The sequence below is a fragment of the Atractosteus spatula genome, chromosome 2 (assembly GCF_055471065.1).
Source record: "Atractosteus spatula isolate fAtrSpa1 chromosome 2, fAtrSpa1.hap1, whole genome shotgun sequence".
NCBI lineage: Eukaryota > Metazoa > Chordata > Actinopteri > Semionotiformes > Lepisosteidae > Atractosteus > Atractosteus spatula.
Window position 1 is genome coordinate 1,460,320 of NC_142707.1, and position 22,813 is coordinate 1,483,132.

The 22,813-nt window shown below is 48.3% G+C and overlaps 1 protein-coding gene across 1 annotated transcript; it reads left to right on the forward strand.

Moving 5' to 3' along the window:
• Positions 1–18,494: 18,494 nt before the first annotated feature.
• On the forward strand, positions 18,495–19,613 carry LOC148838948 (A-type voltage-gated potassium channel KCND1-like). The gene has a single exon (XM_088928886.1). It carries the CDS (start codon positions 18,495–18,497, stop codon positions 19,611–19,613), a length of 1,119 nt encoding a protein of 372 aa, XP_088785012.1.
• The last annotated feature ends 3,200 nt before the right edge of the window (positions 19,614–22,813 follow it).

Below are 22,813 nucleotides of genomic sequence, written 5' to 3' on the forward strand. Positions count from 1 at the left end.
TTTCTCACACAGCGGCTGATTAAGGCAGAACATCACCAGATTAAGTGTGGAAGTGCAGGTCCAGAAGGACTGTGAGACCCACAGTTGAGAAGCAGATTAGACGTGTCCGTCTCTTTGCTCTGTCCGCTGTGCCATGGTTTTCTTCGGCTGTACCCACAGTACAGAATATCGCCCTGAAACCCGATCCCTGGAGAGCCCAGGAACTCTGCCACACTGGGCCCTGTTACTGCCCGGTAGGAAACTGCAAAGGGAAGTCAGGCTGTTGTGTTCCAGTAATAACTGCCCGCCTTCAGAGCCCCAGGGCACTGCCGCTCAGTCCGGCTGGGCCTCAGTCTTGTCGAACCTGTGCCTGCGGAGACTCTCTCCAGCTACCTGACCGCTGGGGCACCCCGCCTTTACAGGCAGGGAATGATTTGGCTTGTTCTCCTTTTTTTTTGCCATCTTGTGTACTAATGGAATAGGAACGACGGTGCCTTGCTTCTCCACATTAGACTGGAAACGAGCTCGGTGCTGTGCTGTGCTCCTCTGGGCGCTGTGCTGCGAGATACCTCATTAGGGTTTGTTGTGCTTGTTGATTGTCTCGGAGTCAAGGCAGGAGCTCTGTTTGCTGGAAAATAAAGCCCTAAAAGCGATCGTCGATTCTCTTTGGAGTGCGAGTCTCAAAGGGTTCCTGTTTTTTTCGGGTAATTCTTCGGCAGTGGACACCGTGGGTAAAAGTTAAACATTATCTCTCTGGTGCAGGCAAGCATTTCTTTTTTTTTAAATAAAAGAAAATCCCCAGATGAAAGGCTTAATAATTGAATTTTAAGAGTTTCTGTATGGATGCCAGCACGGCGAGAGTGTTTTAATTAAGGACGTGGTGGTGAGAAGATGGTATCTGTTGGGTCTGAAAAAGCGCTTACGCAGCCCGTGTGAGTGGATGCAGTGCCGTCCCTCTTGTGTCCCTCCCAGCTAATGAAGACACTGACCTCGCTGACGAGCTGGGCTGCTCTGGGGGGGGTAGAAGAGAATCTTCTCTTTGGAAAAATTAAACTCACCTGAACTCACCTTTAAGTGTTGCAGCTCGAGACAGCTCTTCAACTCTCTTCTATTGAACAAAATTAGCCGTAGAAACTAAAATTGCAATCCTGCTCCATCACACCCAGAACCTTTAGGATTAATCGACTAGGAAAAAGTACTGTATATGTTTCAGGCAAATTTGTCCTTATAGCCCTTTATGAGCCCATGATATGCAAAAATAATAAAATGAACATATTCTCTGTGGCTCCTTTAATGCTTTGTGTTACGGACATTGTCAGTACGATGACCAATGCAATGAGGAACAGTCTGCACAGAGATGAGTGGGACAGAACACGAAGCACAAAAGGGAGCACTTACAAAGCCCAGCAGTCTCTGTTGTTATAGCTCAGCCCTGCACCTCACAGAGGCCCCGACAGTGCAATTGGCTAATTTTATAGCACAAGGCTGAAGTGATAGAACCTGTGAAAAGTCTGATTAGGGGATGGAGGGGGTGCTCATTGTAACGTGGCAGGGCTTTGGATTTCTGTAGCACTGTCCTGAATGTAGTTTCACCTCAGGCCCAATCATATACTGTAGCATTTCAGCACTGCTTACTGACACTGCAGGCCAGCAGTGCACAGTGCCCTATTAATTGCCCCCTGTGAGTACTGGGCTCTGTCTCTCTCATCTAATGCAACATGACTTTGAAAGGAACTCTCACTCACTAAGCTGTGAAGCTCAGTGGAAAGTCGACAATCAGGAAGGATCAAACCCCAAACAATGATGTGCCACGAGCTGTCTCAGTTCTCCCCTTTCTCTTCATTTCTTCCTGTTCCTGCGCTCTCCCTCGCAGTTAGTTCAACAGTGCAGATATACTCCTGTCCACGGGAGGAGGAATAAAACCCTGTCTGTTAAGAGCAAAGGAAAGCTCCAGTCAGTGTTTTGACAAAAGCCTCTTGCTTGCACATGCACTCCAGCTGAGTCTTTGTTTTGTGGATCAGCTGAAATATTTATAAATCTTGACTGGACTACACTTTAGTCAGTATGGATTTTAAAGTAAAAAACTAAAGGTATGCAGAAGTAAATATGCAGTCCCAAAGGCTTGTCTTTGATACAGAGTAACCCATTAGATTCACTGTGTCTTTGATAGAGAATAACCCATTGGATATACTGTATGTGTTTGACACAGAGTAACCCATTAGATATACTGTATGTCTTTGAGAGAGAGTAACACTTTGAATATGTGTCTTATAGACACGGTAACACACTAGTTATCCACTTTCTGTGAGTTGAGACGGAGGATATTAATGCCCTGTCAGCTGACAAAGTGCTGTTTGTGTTATGTGATTCTTCACATGCAAGTCAAGTTGCTCCATCTTTGTTTAACCTTTTCAGATGTCCATGCAACTCCTGTTTTCAGATTTTAAGACTGGCTGCTGTCTTTGACTGTGGCATGGTGGCACAGTGGTTAGAAACGCTGGTGTCTTGGGTACAACTTCTGACCTGGGGTGCTGTCTCTGTGGAGTTTGTATGTTCTCCCCAGGCTCACTTAAGTTTCCTCCAGGTGCTCTGGTTTTCTCCTGCAGTCCAAATGCATACTGGTAAGTTGATTGGCTTCTGGGAAAATTGGTTCTGATATGAGTGTGTGAGTGTCTGTGTCTGTGATGGACTGGTGTCCTGTCCAGGGGGTACCCTGCCTTGCACCCGTTGTTTGCTGGGATAGGCTCCGGTTCTGCCGTGACCCTGTACTGGATAAAGCGGTTAGAAGATGGAGGGATGCTGTTGAAAGACTGATAAATCTACCAATTTTGGTTTCATTTTACTGACTAGAAATATCACAAGGATTTTTCATCAGAGGAAGCAGTGCTGCTGTTGAGCAAAAATAGCAATTTGTTAATTGCACAGCAATTACAACCAGCAATCATGACTGCTGTTAGAGATTATAGAAACTTGATTATTTTGGTGCATTTTAATAACCTAAATTTAACAGTGCTTCGTGATTTTTCGCAGGAAGCCAATACACTACTGGTTAATTACTTTATTAATTGCTGCTGTTAAACTCCATTAACTGGGGGAGAGATAATGACAAGATTTAGCTATTTTGAGTTTTCGCTCTTTGTCATATAAAAAATGCAATTATTTCTTATTTATCTGTGAATTTAAAAGTTTAGTTTCTGGATAATGGCTGTGGCCTCCGTTTCACCTGCTGTCTCTGAACTTGAACTGTCTGGTGTGCACGCAGCTTAATCAGGTCCTGTCTCCTGAGTACATAACCTCTTTGGCTGAAATTCAGGCTCCTTCCAGGACAGGTCCCGGCAGGGGATGCCTGCCAATGCACAAAGCTCTGGATTAGAGACTGAGAGGCTTTGTGCTCATGCTGACACACTGCCACTCTAATTCTGTGGTACTGGGTTCAGCTGTGGGACCTCAGGGGGGAGTGAGGAGACTGACACCTCATTGGCTGGGATGTCGGGGGGGTTTGAGGAACGTGACTCCTCATTGGCTGATACCTCAAGGGGGGGAGAGAGCAGACTGACTCCTCATTGGCTGGTACCTCAGGGGGGAGTGAGGAGACTGACTCCTCATTGGCTGGTACCTCAGGAGGAGTGAGGAGACTGACTGCTCATTGGCTGGTACTTCAGGAGGAGTGAGGAGACTGACTGCTCATTGGCTGGTACCTCAGGAGGAGTGAGGAGACTGACTCCTCATTGGCTGGTACCTCAGGAGGAGTGAGGAGACTGACTGCTCATTGGCTGGTACTTCAGGAGGAGTGAGGAGACTGACTGCTCATTGGCTGGCTCATTGATGTGTGCCTTTGTAGAAGATATACAATACCCTGAAAGGTACTACAGTATATAAGATAAATGTGTTTCAGCAGTTCATCTTTTTTCTTACAGGTTTTTCCAATACCTAGCTCAGCAAGCAACAGGAACATTACCAGAGAAGAACGTACAAGAGATAAGAGAGTTACTTATGTCATAATAAAGGTTGTTGTTATTATTATTGTTGTTGTTGTGTGGGTGCATATAGCTGTAACCAATAGTACCATACTGGAAACTGGACTCTACTGTAGCAACCCCACAGCCTGTTGTTTGAAATCCTCAGGGCTGCAGATGTGATGAGGCAGGCCAGCCGGGTGGTGTGGCAGCCTGCCCTTGTCCACTCTCTGTCAGTGTCTGATAGAAGACCGTCCCTGGAGGGGGGTTAAACTACAGTGTAAGAACAAGGCAAACAAAACCTACAGGCCTGCGGCACAGTGTTCCCCGATCGCAGGGGCTATCGGAGGAGCCTCACAGAATTATACAGTCAAAAGCAGGCAGTGCCCTGATGTTTGAGGAAATTCTTCTGCAGCTTTTTTTAATAGTGGAGTGATGTGCTTTGTAAATGCACAACCTGCGAAGTCTGTTCATGGTTGGACTGCAGAGCCCTTAGTCCCATAATCACGAAAAAACCCAAATGGGACACGCAGGAGAGAAATAAAAGTGAAAATGAATTATGTCATTAACACTGGAAAGCCAGGAGTGACTTCTGTAATAAGATTGCCAATTACATGTATTGACATGGAAAGAGTAAATTTTGATGCCAGCTTTCACAAGAAGATTTAAATCCATGAATCTAAGTAAAACATTTGCATACATTATTAAAGATGACAGGATGGAGTTGCACGAAATGCCTGTTGTTTTCCTGAGAAGTGCTGCCTAAGTTCCCAGAGTAAACTCTTTCACGGGCTAGGGTATTCCATTCTGAAGCCTTTTAAATAATGCACTGAGAGTTTGTACTGTAGCTCTTTCCCTGAGTTAACTGGACTTTTGTAATGCAGTTGAAGGACTGTCCACATCAAGGTCTTATTGTCTGGAGGCAAGCCAGCAGCAGAGCTTGCTGGGAATGTTCAGTGGTGCTTGTGTTGTACTGTATATCTCCTTTCGCCATGCCTTGCAGTGCTCAGGTGGACAGCCTATGGGCTCCTGCAGCTTGAGGAGGAGCTGTAGTCCAGGAATGTCAGGCATGTCACTAGCGGACTAGCTGGGGCTGAGATTTCCTTGTCCTAGATTTTATTTAAGCGCTTTGAGTGGAGTGTCCAGAAAAGCGCTATATAAGTGTAAGTAATTATTATTATTAAAATAAAGGCTGATCTAACTGTCACTGGGTCACACTGAATCCGGGGGGCCCAGGGTCAGCACAGTAAAAAGCTGTGTGTGTATTGGATGTGAGATTTTGCTACGCTTTTGGAAGAGGGGGAGGAGGCTGGCTCTTTAACTGCACATGCAGATACCTGCCTCAGCTGAGTGCACCGGCTTGTTTTATTCCGTAAACATGGACAACCTGAACTGATAAAAAAGCTGTTTCTTTTCTCGAGTCCGGCTCGAGAGCCGATTAGCCCCGGGAGTGAGGAGGTCCTGATAAAGACCTGCGCTCGGGTTTGTTCTCGCCGCTCAGGTGTGCAGCTGTCACTCTTACCTTCGCTGGGCTAAACTCACACACACGATGCAGATGATGGTTTTTTCCTCTCTGCACAATGGAGCCTTTCCTGTTCAGATCCTGGCTAACTGGAGCTTGAAAACAGACGTCCCACACTGAGACCTCTACGGCATTTTTAGAGCCAGGATTAAAGTTACAACAGGAGGAGGCTGCTAAGCCTGTTTTTGCTCAATCTTGCACTTCACACGTAATGGATTCATATTGTAGTTGTCCTCCCTATGTTTCCTCTGCACAGGCAGCAGTGCAGGAAGAGAGGCAGGAGACTGGAATCGCAGCTCACTAGTGGCAACTAGACAGACTGCTTCCAGGGGCAGGACACTACAGTATTGTATATTGTATATTGTATACATCCTATGATATAACATTGCATATTTCCTGCTCCGAGTAAGTGAAGTTGATTCTGTTTCTATGATAGTGTGATACCCCAGATTGTACATTGGCATTTATGTTGGAAGTTTGTGTATTGTACACAAGGTTTAAATTTTGGTTTTTAAAATATCTTTTGTGTTGCTGTTGCTTTCCAAGCAGCTAAAAAAGGAGCCTTTTAACTAATTTCAACCTTGTGTACAAATATACAAAACTTGTTTCTTTTCCAGTTATAATGTATATATATTTCTGAAGTGAGACAAGAATGTGTTTTAGATATAAAAATCATCTTGCTGCACTCGTAAGGTGAAAGAAAACTGTAGTTAATTTATTCTAATGAGAAAGAATAATAACCTAGTGTACTGTACATGTAGTGAGGGTCTCCAGTTCCTGTGCTGGAGGAAAACACACTGATACGAACCCCACTGCTCAAGGAGAGTCAGATCAGCACTGACTGCATGAGAGGAACTTCTCCCACACCATGCCTGCAATCACCCAGGAGGTCACAGGGGGCGCTGTGTCGCTGAGAGCCCTGATAGACTGATGCTGCCCTCCTCTCAGCTGCTGCCTGGAGAGTCCCAGTCCCCGTCGGCTGGTGACATGGCCCAGGCTCGAACCCGCGACCATAGAACCGTTTGAGAGACCTTCTCGGATGTGCACACGAAAGTTGGCTATTGCGTAACTATCTTCTGATATTTGGATGTTGTGTAACTCTCACTTGATATTATTATTTCCAAAGTTCTGTTTCTGATAAACCCCAAGGCTGAAATCGTTGAGTGAAAACTGGCATTAGCTTTCATCTGGTGTCCTTCTGTCTTTTGTGGGCTTCACAAGGGACTTTTAATTGACCTTGTCTGAGAACATCTCCGATTCTGTGAAAAGGTTGCTGGCGACAGATTTTAACTGCATTCTTTTGCCAGTGCGTGAGTTTTTTAAAAAGATATAATGTCTCACCTCTGTGTATTCTGAGCATGTAGGGTCTGTCAAACTGAAGCACATCAGCACGCTTGTGAAGCCTCCCCAGACACACAAGTCTAATAAAACAGAGGGGATCAAAACAATTTGTGTAATATCCACAATTTTTTTAAAATCAGAGAACTCTTGTCACAACGCCAAGGGAGATGGCAATAAACATGTCTGGTGACCAGCTTGGAAAAAGCTTGAAGAATCTCCTGACCACCGGTAGACTGCTCACCCAGCGTGTTTGGGTGCCACCCAGATCTCCACACAGAGCCTCCCTGTGCCCACCAGTTGCCCTGTCCTCTCGCCAGTCTGTACTGGCTGATCTGATCTGCACACGTGTGTTTCCGAAAACCCTGGGTGCTGCTCTTTAATCTTTATTGCGCCTCTTCGGAGTGCGATGTCACTGTAGCTGCAGGCGTGTGAGAGAGAGCCTGTTGTGTGAGCTGGTAGTTCAGGGCTCAGCCAGGTGGACAGGTGAACAGGAGGACAACAGGAGCTCCTCTGGGGTGCCCTGGCATAGTCAGGGGGTCGCAGAACCTGTCCGCCGGTGTGCTGACCACTTCAGTCCAAGTGACTGAAAGGGTTAGTCATCACTTCGTAACGCATTCCTCCCGCGCTCTCCCAGGGGAGCCGGACGTCTGACACAGACAGCCCGGTCTCCTTGTCCCTCCTAACTGCACAGATCAAAACCGCATTAGAAAAGTGCAGCTCCAAGCGTTTTGGAGCAGGACAGGGGGAATATTGATGAGCGGCCACAATGTAAATAAATGATGAAATAAAAAACAGCGGCCCTGCTTACACACTCAGCCACGTTCAGCCCCGCTGAACGTCTCAGCGTCTCAGTATTCAAAGCAAGACGCGCGTCGCGGCTCAGACCCGACAATCTGATGACTGAGGGAAATTTTCCAGCAAAACTCATCCATCTGTATTTCAGCAGCCCCTCATAAGACAGGGAGACTGGCTTGGCTGGAGTCCCGAGGGCCGATCAGACGGTTTCTGTCGCCGGCGAGAAGGAGCGAAAGCGATGAACGAGCAGAGTGTGGACAGGTCACCCCAGGGGGCTGGGCTGCTGTCTGTCCCCGCCCTGCGTCTGTCCCCCCGTTTTGAAGAGCCGGTTCTAGATCTGTAGGGCAGGACATGTGCACACCGACCCCCTCTGACAGCAGCTCTTGGGCCCGTTTCAGGCTGTGAGCCTCACAGTACCTATCAGGGCAAGAGACAACCCCATATCTCACTCAAGGGTGCCTCCGGATCACCCAGTTTTCCAGGTTGGAGACTTTGGGGCATCCAGCTCACAGTCAGCTCTTAACTCACTCCCAGACTCAAACCAGGGATCTGAGGACCGCAGCGCTCATACTGTATGTATGTCGTTCTCTGGCAAGGGGTGCTTGGGACCTCATAAATAATTTAATTAGGGGATAATTGCTTTCACAATGGTGAAATCTGTTTGCCCCCGATGAGCGTCTGTGCAGCCCGCTGCCTGCTTCTTTAAAAGGAAAATCGTGTTGCTGTGCGACCGGCAGCCTCGCCAGCGCTTGGAACGAGCGGCGCTGGGATGTCGCGCTGCCGATGGGGGAATGTTAAGAACGCTCCTGTTGGAGGAAGGGGAGGATGAGGTGGGGAGCCTGCTGACAGCACACTGGGAATGCCCAGAGCTGCGTGTCACTGAGACCGGAGGCAGTGGGGGGCTTTAGGGGGACCCTGTGCGCAGGGACACACAGTCCAGGGTCCAGCTCCGCAGTAATTCCCACGAGGTTCGTAGCAGGGAGGTATCGGAGCAAAAGACCCAGTTCAAAGCCAGAGAGACCCGCAGTTAACAGAGCCCAGGGGCTGATCCAGGAGCAAAGCCAAGCACAAGAATAAACACGCAGACGTGTTAAAGGAGCCTTTGTTGGCATATTACAATGGAGCAAAGTTAAGTTCAGGAAAATACAGTGAAGTGCAGTAAAATGCAGCAAAGTGCAGCAGAACATAATGAAATCCTGATAATGCATGGGCAGACCTGGTAGGCCTGCTACCAGCCGCACAAAACCAAGTAACTGTGTACAACAAGCATGGAAAAGAAAATGGAGTAATGTCACAACTGTCACTCACACTGTCTGTGACAAGATTACTTCTGCAGTCCTGCAGAAATGCATATTCCCAGTGTTTCAAACTAGTTCACCCAACCTGAACTACCACGTGCTAGTGTGAATTCATGCTCAATGAGCTCAGTAGCAATGTCGTTGACCACATGTCTAGTTTAATGAGCAATGCATGTTGCACTAAATAAACTGGTGCTGTGGAGGGTGAGGTCCGGTGCTTCCGTTTGCCATTGTGAATGAGCTCTGGCTCAGTGAGGTTGACAGCAAATGTCGTAGCTCTTGTGTGTTCAGAATGATAAAAGTGACAAGACGGTTAAAGTCCATTGAGCCGAAACATCTGCCCCCTTTATTTTCACTGTGTCGCTCTTTGTGTGATGACTCCAGTGGGACAATCACTTCTAGTCTTGAATGCAGCCGGAGGAGAAGTTTAGCTGGTTAATATTAAGGACCTTCTTGATTGTGTGAAACGCCTCAAGATTAATCGTCCCCAAATTTCTTTAAGGGCTTTTTGAGTTTAAGATTTTGCAGGAGGCAGAAAGCAGCCAGCAGAGCAGCTTAAGTCCATACCTTAATAAAGGGAAAAGGTATCCTGATTTGATTCAAACGTCCCAATACTTAAGGGGCTGATTTCACAATCCTCGATTAGCACAGGCCCTGAACGCACTTACCTAAATTAACATCCGATCGCCCGCGATCAGTGCTAGTCGGGGTTTGCCAAGTTGTTGTGAGCCACCAGTCCCTGATCCCTCTGCCTTAAAAATTCATCACCCTCACCTGTTGAAAGCCAGGTGCAGCAGACACAGTATAACTGACCCTTTTCTGGGGTTTCAAGCTGTTGGCTTTTCACAACTGGCTGCCCACTGAAGCTCAGCAGTGTGAGCCTGGTCAGTACATGGATGGGACACTCCTGGAAAAACTAAGGCTGCTGCTGGAAGAGGTGTTAGTGGGGCCAGCAGGGGGCGCTCGCCCTGCGGTCTGTGTGGGTCCTAATGCCCCATTATAGTGACTGGGACACTGTACTGTAAACAGGCGCCATCCTTCGGATGAGACATAAAACCGAGGTCCTGACTCTGTGGTCATTAAATATTCCATTGCATTTCTGCAAAATTGGCTTCATCACCCTGTTCTCCTCCCCACTGAGAGCTGGTGTGTGGGAGCGGACTGGTGACTGGTGCACTCTGGCTGCCATTGCATCCCCCTGGTGAGGGCTGCACACTGGTGGAGGTGGTGGAGGTGAGTCCCCATTACCTGTAAAGCCCTTTGAGTGGAGTGTCCAGGAAAATGCTTTGTAAGTAAAAGGAATTATTATTATTGCCTCTGTGCCTCTGGCTTCCTGGCATAGGTAGATAACAGGCAGATGATGCAGGACAAGCCAGCTGCAGGAGGGGTCAGTGGTCAGTTGAACAACAGTGGGAATATCTTTGCAGCTACTTGGCTTCTCCAGAGGTGTTCTTGCAGTCTCTCCAAAGCGTGCTCGCCCCAGGTGTGTCTCGTCCTCAAGGTATTGATCTGTGTGAAGTGGCTGGCAGCCAGCAATGTCTCAATATTCCCAGGCAGCAGCAGTGCTGGGCACAGAGCAGGGCTGTGGACTACAGATACCCTGCTGTGTAAAAGGAGAGACTTTGGCGGGTCTACAGCTACAGTCCTGATGGCGCAAAGGTACCCAGACACCAGGGATGCTGCTCTGGGAGCTGGCAGAGGTACTTGCAGTCGCCCTGATCGCCTTGCCACCCTGCCACCTTAGAGGGCACCTCGATGTGTTCTTGACAGGAACTTGTCTCACCTTCCCCAAAGCAGCCTGACTGTTTATCTCTGTCTTGCAGAGCACACATTTGAATCAGGGCTGTCCCAGGTGAGACTGAATGTGTGTGTCACACTGAGAGGGCACACATGCACAGAATACAGCTTGGCACGTCTTGCCTGAAATTAGGCTATTGAGTAACCTGTATTTGAATAAGTGGAGCAAACAGCTTGTTTTATTGTCCTTATTAGGCAGCAATGCCTCTTTTAAAGTATTTTTTCAAACTTGTTTATCAGTGGAGGTTAATGTGAAAGTTTTCCGGCAGATCAAATGAATGAAATGCAAAGTGCCAATATTTATCTTTCTTTTGTGTTTGCTTTGTGAACTGACTGTGAGAAAAAGCTCTTGCTTTAAGAGTGAGCCTGTATGTTTCTCCCACATCTGCAACTTGATTTGAATTTTAAATACTGTAAGATTGATGTTTGCCAGCATGCAATAAAATTCAAATTATTTTTGTATAGCGCCGTTCACAACAGGTTGTCATGGAGTTCTTTCACAGTTTATGTACAGTATAAGTAAAGAATTGCAGATCCAGACAGCAGGGGGTCTGCCCTGTCACCTGCTCTTAATTCTCACTTGTGACACCCTTTTCAAGCACCGAGCGCCAGGTGCCCCTGTGCTGCCCTTGTCAGTGCCTTTGACAAAACCTTAACAAGCCTAAGCAGTAGCCCCAGGCTGTCTCCTTCAGATCAGCACCGAGGACTGTTGGTTCCTTTTGCGTGTCTGTGCACGACAATCTTCTGAGACCAGAAACTCTTTTGGTTGCCGTTCTTCTCATGTTTTTTTTTTTTTTGCCGTGAAGCAGCATCCTTATTGTACTGCAGGGACCGGGACGGAGCATGCAGCTGTAACAGAGGGCTTGTTAGCAAGATGAATTCATTCATCAGAATGTCTTCTGGATCGAGACCCGCACCTCTCACGCTAGATCATGTATTACACATGCTTCCGCACTGTGGAGCGGTTTGGGTCTTGGCTGCGGTGATTCCTTTCCTGCGACAGCAAGTCTGTATGGATTAGAGAGAAAAATCTGATGCGGTTTCTCCTTATTGGACCTTTGTTTGGACAGGGGCCTTCGTCGTCATGCTGTGCCTGAGGAGCCCCCACAGCGGCCACTCGCAGAGCCCTGCCTCCCTGTGCCCACTGACCTCACCTTCCAGTGAGCTTCGTTAACACACACACACAGGCAGCCCGCGGCCCAGCTCGGAGACGACCAGGCGTACTGGATAGGACACCTCTCTTTATTTATTCTCCATTATCAATAATCATGATGATGACACTAATAATGTGAAGCACGGGGAAGCAGAACCATCGGCAAATAAAACACACCTTTAATAAATTCTTGGCTCCAAGAATTCAGCCCCACATTTGTTTTAGTGTTTTCCTTCCCAGAGGATGAGCTAGCTCGCGGTGTTGTGCTCTGAATTCTAAGTGTGTTGTCAAATACAAATTTAAACCACTCTTTCCATATGTATAGCCGTTAGCCTGTAAGCCTGTGGGTAATTTTACCAGCTCTCCAGGCGCCTGGTATCTCATTCTGTCTCTGTAACAGGAGTGAATGGTAGCCAATAAAAAAGTCTGAATTGTTATTTTTTTCCCTACAATACCTGCATTGAAGAATGTCCCAGCACAGGCAGAGGAAGATGAGTTCTGCTCAGTTTGTGCTGCCTTGGCAAAGGAGCCTTTGGAATTGATGCGATTGCTTGAGCAGCTCCGCTAACTCGGAAACATACACCAGGCTCTGTTTCCCTCCCCCCTCGCACCCCTGACGCTGCAGAGGTGGTCATTACCAAGCCAGGCCATGCTGATTGGTGATTTTGGTGGTTTAAAAATGTACCTACAGTAATGCACAGAACAGTGCTTTCGTCTGAAAATGTCAGGAATGACAGCGTGTTGTGAGATGGATATCAATTGGCTGTGTTAACTATGGTCTTGAAAAGATGTCAGATGTAGCAAAGTATTGATTGTCTGACATTTTTGATGATTTTAATAGGAGGCGCACATGCAGTAGAGTTAAAATAAAAAGGAGAAAAGGGCCATGCCATAGATGGTGCAATATGTGCAATTTTGTGCTCCAGAAGTGTGCACATTTGGCACATGGGTGAAATTGCCAAAACAGAGCCTGGATCCACAGGAGTCCTGTAGCTTTTCCACTCCTCTTGTTCCTTTTGGGAGGAATTCCATGTTCCAATAGTGGATAGTGATCCAATACTGCATATTTAAAAACATGTCAAACCAGTTTGGACTTTGAATTGGTCATCATCAGATCATTTTGTTAAAAAGTAGAAATGATGGATGTAGCAAACATGTTCTGTGATGATTGTCATGAGCACAATGGCACAGGCTGTCGTCCCAGGCGCAGACATGACTGGAGAACCAGACTAAAGCTGTGCAGGAATTTTCGTTGCTCTGTAGGCTTGCAGTGAGCTGATGTGGTCAGTGCTGGAAAAGCTTTTGAGGGATTAGTACCTAGTTAAATCACTAATCAGAAGCTATAGAAAAGAGATCAGTAGGATATTTTAGATCATAATTAGCAAATGACCATGCTTGGATCGTTTAATCCATCAGCGAAGGATTTGCAAATGATCTGATCAAATCTAAGGATTTGTAATACCGCACACTTCATTGTTCATTATTTGAATTCAGTAGAACAGTGAAAGGGTGTTTTGTGTTATGTTTTGAAGGAAATCCAGACCCCAGATATTCTGTATTCATCTGCTGAGCTCCTCTTGCCTCGTAACTCACTCCAATTGCAGAAAATTGATTATATTGAATTTTGGTTTGAGGCAGAAGGTGGATATGAGCTTTGGCAGCCTGTGTGTCTGAAAGGGTGTTAGTTATGAATTAATTAATTGTAATAAAAGCCCTTTTTTGTTAAATCATACTTATTATTTCCTAATTATAGCTTTCAATGATACCAGTTTCAGTGATATTGTAACTCACTCTGCTAAGAAGATGTTTCCAGTGAAGTGACATATTCGAAACAGTGAAATTCAGGCTCCCAGTATCTTCTGGCTGTGGTACCTACAGTGTGCTATATGCTGTAGACATGCAAGTGGCACTCTCTCTTAACTCAGTGGAGACAGATCAATAAGAACAGAAGCAAGGTTACAAATGAGAGGAGACCATTCAGCTCATCTACTGGAGCTGTTAGGTAGTTAGTAGCTAATTGATCTCCTGCTGCTGTGTCTTGAAAGAAGTCAGGATATCAACGTCAGCATCATGGCTGGGTACATTGTTTCCCAATTCCACCACCTTTTGTGTAAAGAAGTTCCTTTATACAAATGCTTTACAAACCAGCTTCAACACCAGGAGCAGAGACACTGTGAGGAGACATGGACACTGGGGTGCCAACCAGCTTCAACACCAGGAGCAGAGACACTGTGAGGAGACATGGACACTGGGGTACCAACCAGCTTCAACACCAGGAGCAGAGACACTGTGAGGAGACGTGGACACTGGGGTGCCAACCAGCTTCAACACCAGGAGCAGAGACACTGTGAGGAGACACGGACACTGGGGTACCAACCAGCTTCAACACCATCAACACCAGGAGCAGAGACACTATAAGGTGAGATGGACACTGGGGTACCAACTAGCTTCAACACCATCAACACCAGGAGCAGAGACACTGTAAGGTGAGATGGACACTGGGGTACCAACTAGCTTCAACACCATCAACACCAGGAGCAGAGACACTGTAAGGTGAGATGGACCAGCTTACAAGCTCCTTTAGTTTTTCTGTCCCCTCTGGTGAAGACTGGCAAGCTCCTTCCACTTCTCCCTCAGCTTTGACCCCTTATGGGCGACGCCCTCATACGCCGCAGGTCCCTTGCGAACTGCACGGCACACTCAATGTACGAGAGAGAGAATCAGGGGTGCAGTTTCGAAAGAGACAGGGATGTACAGCACCTAACCTGCAATGTACTGTAGAAACCGCAGGGACAGCAGGTTCATGGAGAGAACAGACTGTGAGAGAATGAGCTATCATTCTGAGACATGCACACTGATGCAAATGTTTTTTTGCAGGGAGCTCCTACCCTTCTAGCACAGCGACACAGCAACGCAGATCTGGTCAAGAAGAGACACAGAGAGAGCAGCAGAGGGATTGGGGCTGCAGGAGTGTGTTGTGTCTCAACAAGAGGGCGTGCATGCTGTGTCACCAGAGTGTGGGGCACTCCAACCAGCTCACTCTGGAGTCTTTTCACTCACTGCTTCTTGGCAAAGTAAAACCAGCGGCCCTGCTGGAGAGATCACAATTCACGGTTGTGCTACAGCTGTTGATCACAGTTAAAGAACTATAGACATTGCCACCTAAGACTCAATGGAGCTGATTGGCTTTCAAATACAGGAATCAATTAGCCATTTAACTTTTTTTTGGGGGGGGGGGTGCACCCTGTCCTTCTAGTTGGCAGTGCTGACTAATTTATTCAATTGGATCCCTCTCTTATTTACGTTTGCTTTTGTAAAAGGACTGGTGATTCCACAGGAAATCAATATTCACTCCGGTCGTCCTGTCTATCTGTTTGGTCTCCAGCCACACAAGTCTCTCGTTTTCCTGCAGAGCCAGAGTGTCAGAGCCTGCGGCGGAGCACGCTGTTTCCCTGAAAGCTGGGGCTGTGCAATACTTTGCGCCACACTCTCATCAATTATCCCATTATCCTGCAACAGAGGAAGATGCTGGATTGGCTGGAACTGCGGCGAGAGAGCGTAGATTCGTCTGGGGCCCCAGTCAGGAAGGCCAGGCGAACGTGCTCACAAGCCATGAATGGAGCTGTCCTGTGTGAATAATTAAAACTGAGCAATGAATACAGCAGTGTTTGTGTTTTGTGTAGCTTCTCCGGCACTCTGGGTGTTTGCAGGCTGCAATGGTTTTTATTCACTGTACAGAGTTTGTGCTCTGCGTCCTTCTCCAGGAGAGAAAAAGCGTAGCTCTCACCATTAAGAGGGGGCGCTGTCGTTTTCAATAGGGGGCTGTGTGGCTTTTGTTCTTAATCACCAGTGCAATTTTGGCTGCACTCTGAATAATATCCTCCTTCTCAGGTTGTAATTAAAGCTTAAACACGAATATATAATGTTACTGCGCTACTACATCTTAACAAGAGCCTACAAGAAGCATGAAGTAGGTCTGCTAAGGCTCACTGAACCAATATCCTGCTGCATTCCCTTTACCCCTCTGCTGATCTTAGAAACCCAGAATGTTTGTAAACATCACTTCTTTTCTCTCTCTGAGAGGGTCTGTCTGCTCCGATGGTGTCTTGAGCGCTACTGTGAGAGAACGAGAGAGGGAGAGCGAGGAGTGTGTGCGTGCGTGTGTGTGTGTGGAAGGGGCGGTTGAGAAAGCGAATGAGAGAGAGAGAGGGCGAGCGAGCAGGAGAGCCGAGAAGGAGAGAGAGAGGGGAGAGATGCTGGAACAGAGAATGAGATTCACTCCTGCACTTTCTATGTAGGATATGATAGGATTGCGGAAGAGGGATGGCTTCTGACTTCATTTTTTAAAGATACTTTTTCTTTCTCCTCTCTTCTCCCAAACTGGACAGTTTCACCCCATGTGTCTCCAGCTTTTTTCCAAGGTAACTGACAAAAATTACTTAAAGGTAAAACTACTGCATTGTATCTTATCTACTACTGCATTGTATATTCCTACATGTATAAAAAAATGTTTTACATATACATATGCATTAGCTCACAGCTTGGTAGGTTGCAAAAAGCATGCCTTTGTCTTCATCAAATTGATTGCCTTGCATGAAACAAAATCTAGTTTAACTAAGTGCTTTTTTATGGCTTGGCTGCAGTAGCAGTTTACATTGAGATTCCCCTGTTTGCCGGGACTGGGACGTATTTCAAGTGGCACCTTTGAAAACAGGTGCTGAGACAGAGGATGCACTGCGCTACAGTCCTCTACTGGCTCGGTACGGAGCCAAGTCCTGCTCGAGAATCGCATCCTTGTAACGCTGCTGGCTTTCCACGCTGGGGGTGCTCTGGGAATGCTTCTCCCAGGCATTCCAATTGATCCCCCCTGGAATCGGGAGCAGTCTATTGACTGCCCAGCCGTTGGGAGACGGTGAGCTTCTGCACCCTGCCTGGCGGTCAGCAAGACCACTGCTTGCGGCAATTCCACCTTGCAAAGTTTGGAAGTGGAGCCCTGAGGGATTTTTTTGTTTTGTTTTGTGGGATTATCTCATGTACAGATGCCAGTGTGTGCATGCGCTTCACGTAGCAAATGTTATCAACAGCTGCAGGGAGCAATGCAGCGTTTCTGGGGTTTCGGTGTTCGAAGCAAACGGACACAAAAGATTTTCTTTGTCTTTTGTTGCGGTTGCCCTGCTGTGGATCATTTGCGCTTACAGGTGTTGTGAAGAATAAAACATCGTGCAGGACAGGACAGGCGCTCTGCAGGGAACAGGGGACCGGGCTTTCGAGAGTTTTCAAGCTGTTTTTGTTATTTTATCAGACATGCATGAAAAAGTGATTCTGTTCAACTTTGTCTAATGTCAGCAGCAGGTGAACACTGACCTTTGGTCCTGTTTGAGGTGTGCAACAATGTCTGATAATTGATTGCTGTTGTTACGTATGAAGCCAATTCATGTGTATTCAGTTAAAATGTTTTATTTCAGTTATATCTCCAATGGATTTTATTATTGAATTTAGTGTATCACACGTTGCCTTATTCACAACACGTTGCACATCATTTTACTAGTAGTAGCATTGAAGCAGTCAATTTTATTTAAGCATTTCAAACTTTCTTTGGTTATGTTTTTTTTTGGTAAAGTTTTTGGACATGGAAAAAAAAGTTGTGTGAAATAGATGAAAACTGACATCACTATGAAAGTGTGCCTGTTTTCACAAACGTCAGGGACAGCCTTCACCACTGTTGCATCCCAATCAGTTCTGTCCTGTTGCTCATTCGGAAGCCTCTGTTTCTTTTTCGTGGTCTATTTAAACAGGATAGCAAAGCAGAGAGGGTAGCTCTTTCGCCCCTGTCAAATCCTGTGCTGCACAGTCTCTAACGTGTGTGTTGCCTATTTTGACAGGCGTGCTAAGGAACTCCATACAAGGAATTGAATGGCCTAAACTCCAAGCTTCTGGCCTAACAAGAGCTGTAATTTTAGTAGTGAGAGCCCCCCCCCCCCCCCCACGGTCAGGACTGGAGAGAGAGGGACTCCCACACATTGAAGGCTGAAGATCTAAAGAGAAAGAGCGAGAGGGGAGGAGTGTGAGAGAGGGAAAATTGTCTATCTTGCAACTCCTGAAACCATCATCACAATTTAATGTGAATCTGAAAGCCACAGGACTGCATCAGATTTGCGTTCTGACAGAGTGAGAGAGAAAGAGAGACTGGAATTGTCTGCAGAGGATCGGAAGCATTTTTCCCAAGGTCTTACCAGTGTGTGTGGTTTTTTTTGTTGTAAAAATTATTTTAGCAGTTCTCTTTGGATCTGCGTGGATGCGGTATTCCAGATGTGTGAGTACTGGCGCTGCTGATGGCCCAGCCAGCTGTGCAGATTTCCCAGCGGGCTTCAGTCCTCACCCGGGCTCCCTTCATGAAGACAGGAGCACCCTTCTGCCGCTGATGAAATTGCCTCCCTGGTTCTTCAGGGGGACAAGAGGTTCGTTGTGTAAACCAGACGGCATTCTTGACTCTTCATAGCTCGGATGACCAGAGTGCAAAGGGCCGGCCGTTTTCCCTTCGGTTGGGGAACGTCTAGTACAGAGTCGGGTTTCCCTGTTCTTGCCTGATCCAGGGCACCTCTTGCCAACTCCAACCTAACGTGTCTTAACGAAGACATTGAAAGCGAGCCACAATGGCGGCCGGCGTGGCCACGTGGCTCCCCTTCGCCCGGGCTGCGGCAGTGGGCTGGCTGCCTCTGGCCAAGAAGTCCATGCCCAAGCCCCCGGTGGACAAGAAGAGCCGGAACGACGAGATCCTCTTCGTCAACGTGAGCGGGCTGCGCTTCCAGACCTGGAAGAACACCCTGGACCGCTACCCCGACACCCTGCTGGGCAGCTCGGAGAAGGAGTTCTTCTTCAACGAGGAGACGCAGGAGTACTTCTTTGACCGGGACCCGGAGATGTTCCGGCACATCCTCAACTTCTACCGGACCGGCAAGCTCCACTACCCGCGGCATGAGTGCATCCAGGCCTTCGACGAGGAGCTGGCCTTCTACGGCATCGTCCCCGAGATCATCGGCGACTGCTGCATGGAGGAGTACCGCGACCGCAAGAAGGAGAACCTGGAGCGGCTGGCGGAGGACACGGAGGCCGAGATGGCCACGGACACGCCCCTGCCGCCCGACAGCACGCCCCGAGAGCGGCTGTGGAGGGCGTTCGAGAACCCGCACACCAGCACCATGGCGCTGGTCTTCTACTACGTCACCGGCTTCTTCATCGCCGTCTCCGTCATCGCCAACGTGGTGGAGACCGTGCCCTGCCGCCCGCCCAAGGGCCGCGTGAAGGACCTGCCCTGCGGGGAGAAGTACTCGCTGGCCTTCTTCTGCATGGACACGGCCTGCGTGCTCATCTTCACCTTCGAGTACCTGATGCGCCTCTTCGCCGCCCCGAGCCGCTGCAAGTTCATGCGCTCGGTGATGAGCGTCATCGACGTGGTGGCCATCATGCCCTACTACATCGGGCTGGTCATGCCCGAGAACGAGGACGTGAGCGGCGCCTTCGTCACCCTGCGCGTCTTCCGCGTCTTTCGGATTTTCAAGTTCTCGCGCCACTCGCAGGGCCTGCGCATCCTGGGCTACACCCTGAAGAGCTGTGCCTCCGAGCTGGGCTTCCTGCTCTTCTCCCTCACCATGGCCATCATCATCTTCGCCACCGTCATGTTCTACGCCGAGAAAGGGACCAAGGGCACAAACTTCACCAGCATCCCGGCCGCGTTCTGGTACACCATCGTCACCATGACAACGCTAGGGTAAGGCCTGGGTTCTCTCCTCATCCACACCCGGTCACTCAGACAGCTCAGACAGTCCGGCATCCTGGCCGCAATTTGGAGGGATTAGCAAAGATGAGATGGAAAGCAAGAAACTTGCAAATTTCATTTTCCTGGAACTGTCTGCCCTCTCTCCCCCACACCCCTGACTTCTTTGGTAGTAAACTAACATTTTATTGCTCTCTCTTTTCTCCAACGGCATCCTCCCTAACCTCTTTAATTTGGCTTTGAACTTTTCTGGCTTGCACTGTGAGTAACGGTTGTCCAGCACGATAGCACAGCGTGGCTCTGGGAGTCCTGCGGTTTACTGCCCGGGTCTGTAATGTTGGGTCTGTAGTTCTGTGAATGGGATTAGCTGGGCCTGAGCCAGCCTGGAGCCCAGCGTTTCCAGCGCTGTCGTTGAGGAATAATGTTAGCCTCACATTTAAGCAGCCTCTCCAGGGTGAGCCAGAGCTGTGGGTGGGGGTTCAAGAGGCGCAGTTTGTCAGTCCAGTGTCCCGCTTGTCTTGGACTCTGAAAAAGAAGCTGGCGTATTTAAAGTGGGTCGTTCCACAGCACCGACCCCGGCCTGCTGGTGCAGGCTGCGCTAAGAATAGGAGGCTCTGAGGCAGCTGAGAGTGTGTGGGCTGTGATTCCGGTATTGCAAGTGCTCAGGCAACCTACAAACGCTTGCTCAGAATTAGTCTAGTGTTTCTCTGAAGTCAAACGGGCATTGACTTCTTTCTGCAGTAAGTGAGGCACCCAGAGCGCAGCAGGGGTGTCAACAAGGCTTCCCGTGCAGAGCTGCTCGAGTCATTCCAGATTTTATAGGCTGCTGTAGGTCAGGTGTGGGTGCTGGAGACTGCATGCTGCATACCTTGTTGAGATTGAATTTGTATAGATAAGTGCGTGGGAGTGAAGACAATACAAAGTATATTTTTGGCTTAATCAGTTGCAGTGTCTGCTAGAGCCCCATGGCAGCTAAAATGGATCAAACTGCTATATAAAGGGATCTTACTGCTAACTCCGGTTGTGTGTGTGTGCGTCACTCCTGACCCTTGGAGCGCCTCCTGTAGGTGATGAACCTCCCTTCCTCACACTCTGAAGTTCTGGGCTTGGCTTGGTGGGCAGGGGGAGCTGAGATGACAAGAACAGAACCTTCTTGAGTGAAACGCAGGTCATCGACATTCATCAACATGGCAGGGGAGCTTGTTCCATCCTCTCACATCTCCTTGTGTAAAAAAGGGCATTTTAGCATCTCCCCTGAAGGAGAAGTGTGATGTGATAAAGTTCTGGTGTAAACTGGTGCCTGAATCTTTTTTTTAACACAGAGGTGACCCTCACCAAATTGCCTAACAGTCCCTCACACTTATTGTTAGTGGTTGTGTGCTTGTGGTCTCGTATTGTGGTATTCCGTATTGAATAGCATGGGATGTGGATTCACGGCTGCCTATCTCCTCACAATGCTACCCAAAGATCACTGAGACCTACTGGGTCCAAGCAGAGCTTGGGGTTCTGTCTGCAGGGCTTTCCTAACTGGATAACCTAGGCAGTGAGCTAAAAACTGCCTTTTAGCAAAACCTAGTCACTCACGAGCGATGTCCACCCTCCCAGTTCAAGGGGGTGAGAGTACAGAATGATGCTGAGTGTGCTGTCTCTAAAGGGCTGTATTCTTCCTCTGGGAAAGAGCTCTTTTCCCAGCTGCTTCCCCAGTGGAACATGGGGCTCCCGCACCCTCGCGGCTGGTGTCTCCCATGTGCCTGTGGAGCTCTGGCGTTATTCTGCTGCCCAGACCCCACCCATGCTTCTTTGTACCCCCCAACCTCACGCCCCACGCCCGCGGTCATCCCGAGTCCCCTCTGCTAACGGGGCTCTGATGAGCGCGCAGGGCCCCAGTGTCCAGTCTGTGTCTCCTGCTGCAGCAGCTGTGTGAGTGTCTTTCCATTCTTTCAACTGACACACCGGGCCCTAGTCCTCGGCCCCAGAGACCTGTCTCGAGGTGTGGGAGCGCTGGGAAAGAGCGATCGGAGCTGGAGCGATGACGCAGGGCTCCTGTTCTCCGAGTGCGGTCGGCGTCTGCTCCGACTCCCTCCCGATTTCCCCTGTCCATCCCCTCTTCTCCTCGTTACCCTCTCAAGAGGGATTTACTCTCAACGCTTTCCTGGTGCCATCTGTCGTCAGGTTATGTAAGTGTCTTCTGGGAAGCCTGTAGCCCTTGAAACAATGCTGGGATTAACGGAATTAAATACAAATAAATCTGCACCAGAAACTTGCTACCCCTCTGTAAACCCACGCATCTCAGATTTACTGCGGTCCTGCGATTGCATTTTCAAGCTCTTCCCTGACGGAGACACCCTCATTTTAGTGTGCAATAAGTGACAGCTTCATTTTAATTGACATGATCTTTTTTTTCTGGGGGTGTTTGTCCCCATGGTGTAATTTTATTCCTAGTATCGTGCTTTGATGGGGCCATATTTTCTGCGAGGGCTTTCACAACTTCCAGATACAGTATGTGTCCTCAGGCTGTGTAGATGTCAGCCACCTGTGTGCACTCCCTGCTCCTCTACTTTCCCAGGGCGATATGAGGTTGTGTCCTCTCTCCTGAGAGCGTGGGAAAGGTTACAAATGAGAAGAGGCGATCCAGCCTGTTTGGTTGTTACTGCAGTAGTCAGTTGATCTCAGGATTTTATCCAGCTGTTTCTTGAAAGAAACCAAGGTGTCGGCTTCAAGGAAATGGCTGGGGAGCTTGTTGCACGCTCCCACATCCCTTTGTGTAATTAAGTGCCTCCTGTTCTCAGTTTCACCTCTCCCCGTGTGCTTTCTGGTTCATGTTTCACGGTTGATTTTGAAGCGATCTGCTGGGTTGACTTTGACAGTGCCTTTGAGGAGAGAGAGGACGAACTCTCCCTCGTCTCAACAAGTTGTAATATTAGACCACAGTCCCTTCCCTCTCTCTCTCTGCGATATCATATGCTGCCTCTTCCTCTTCCTGTCTCTGCTGCTCTCCAGTGCCTTCGGGATATACAGGGCCAGCTGGAAACAGGGAAAGCTATTTGAGATTGCAACTGGTGGAGCAGACAGCCTAGCTACGATTCGCAGATGGGTTGTTCCTACTTTATACTGCATCTTTTAGGTTGCACCTGAAAGAACTGTGACCTCTGCTGTCTGGGGGTACTCAGCAGGCATCGTAAATACTGGAGCTGCTGC

Excerpts from the sequence above, each read along its gene's own strand:
- LOC148838948 (XM_088928886.1), top strand. The coding sequence starts at position 18,495 with ATGGCGGCCGGCGTGGCCACGTGGCTCCCCTTCGCCCGGGCTGCGGCA.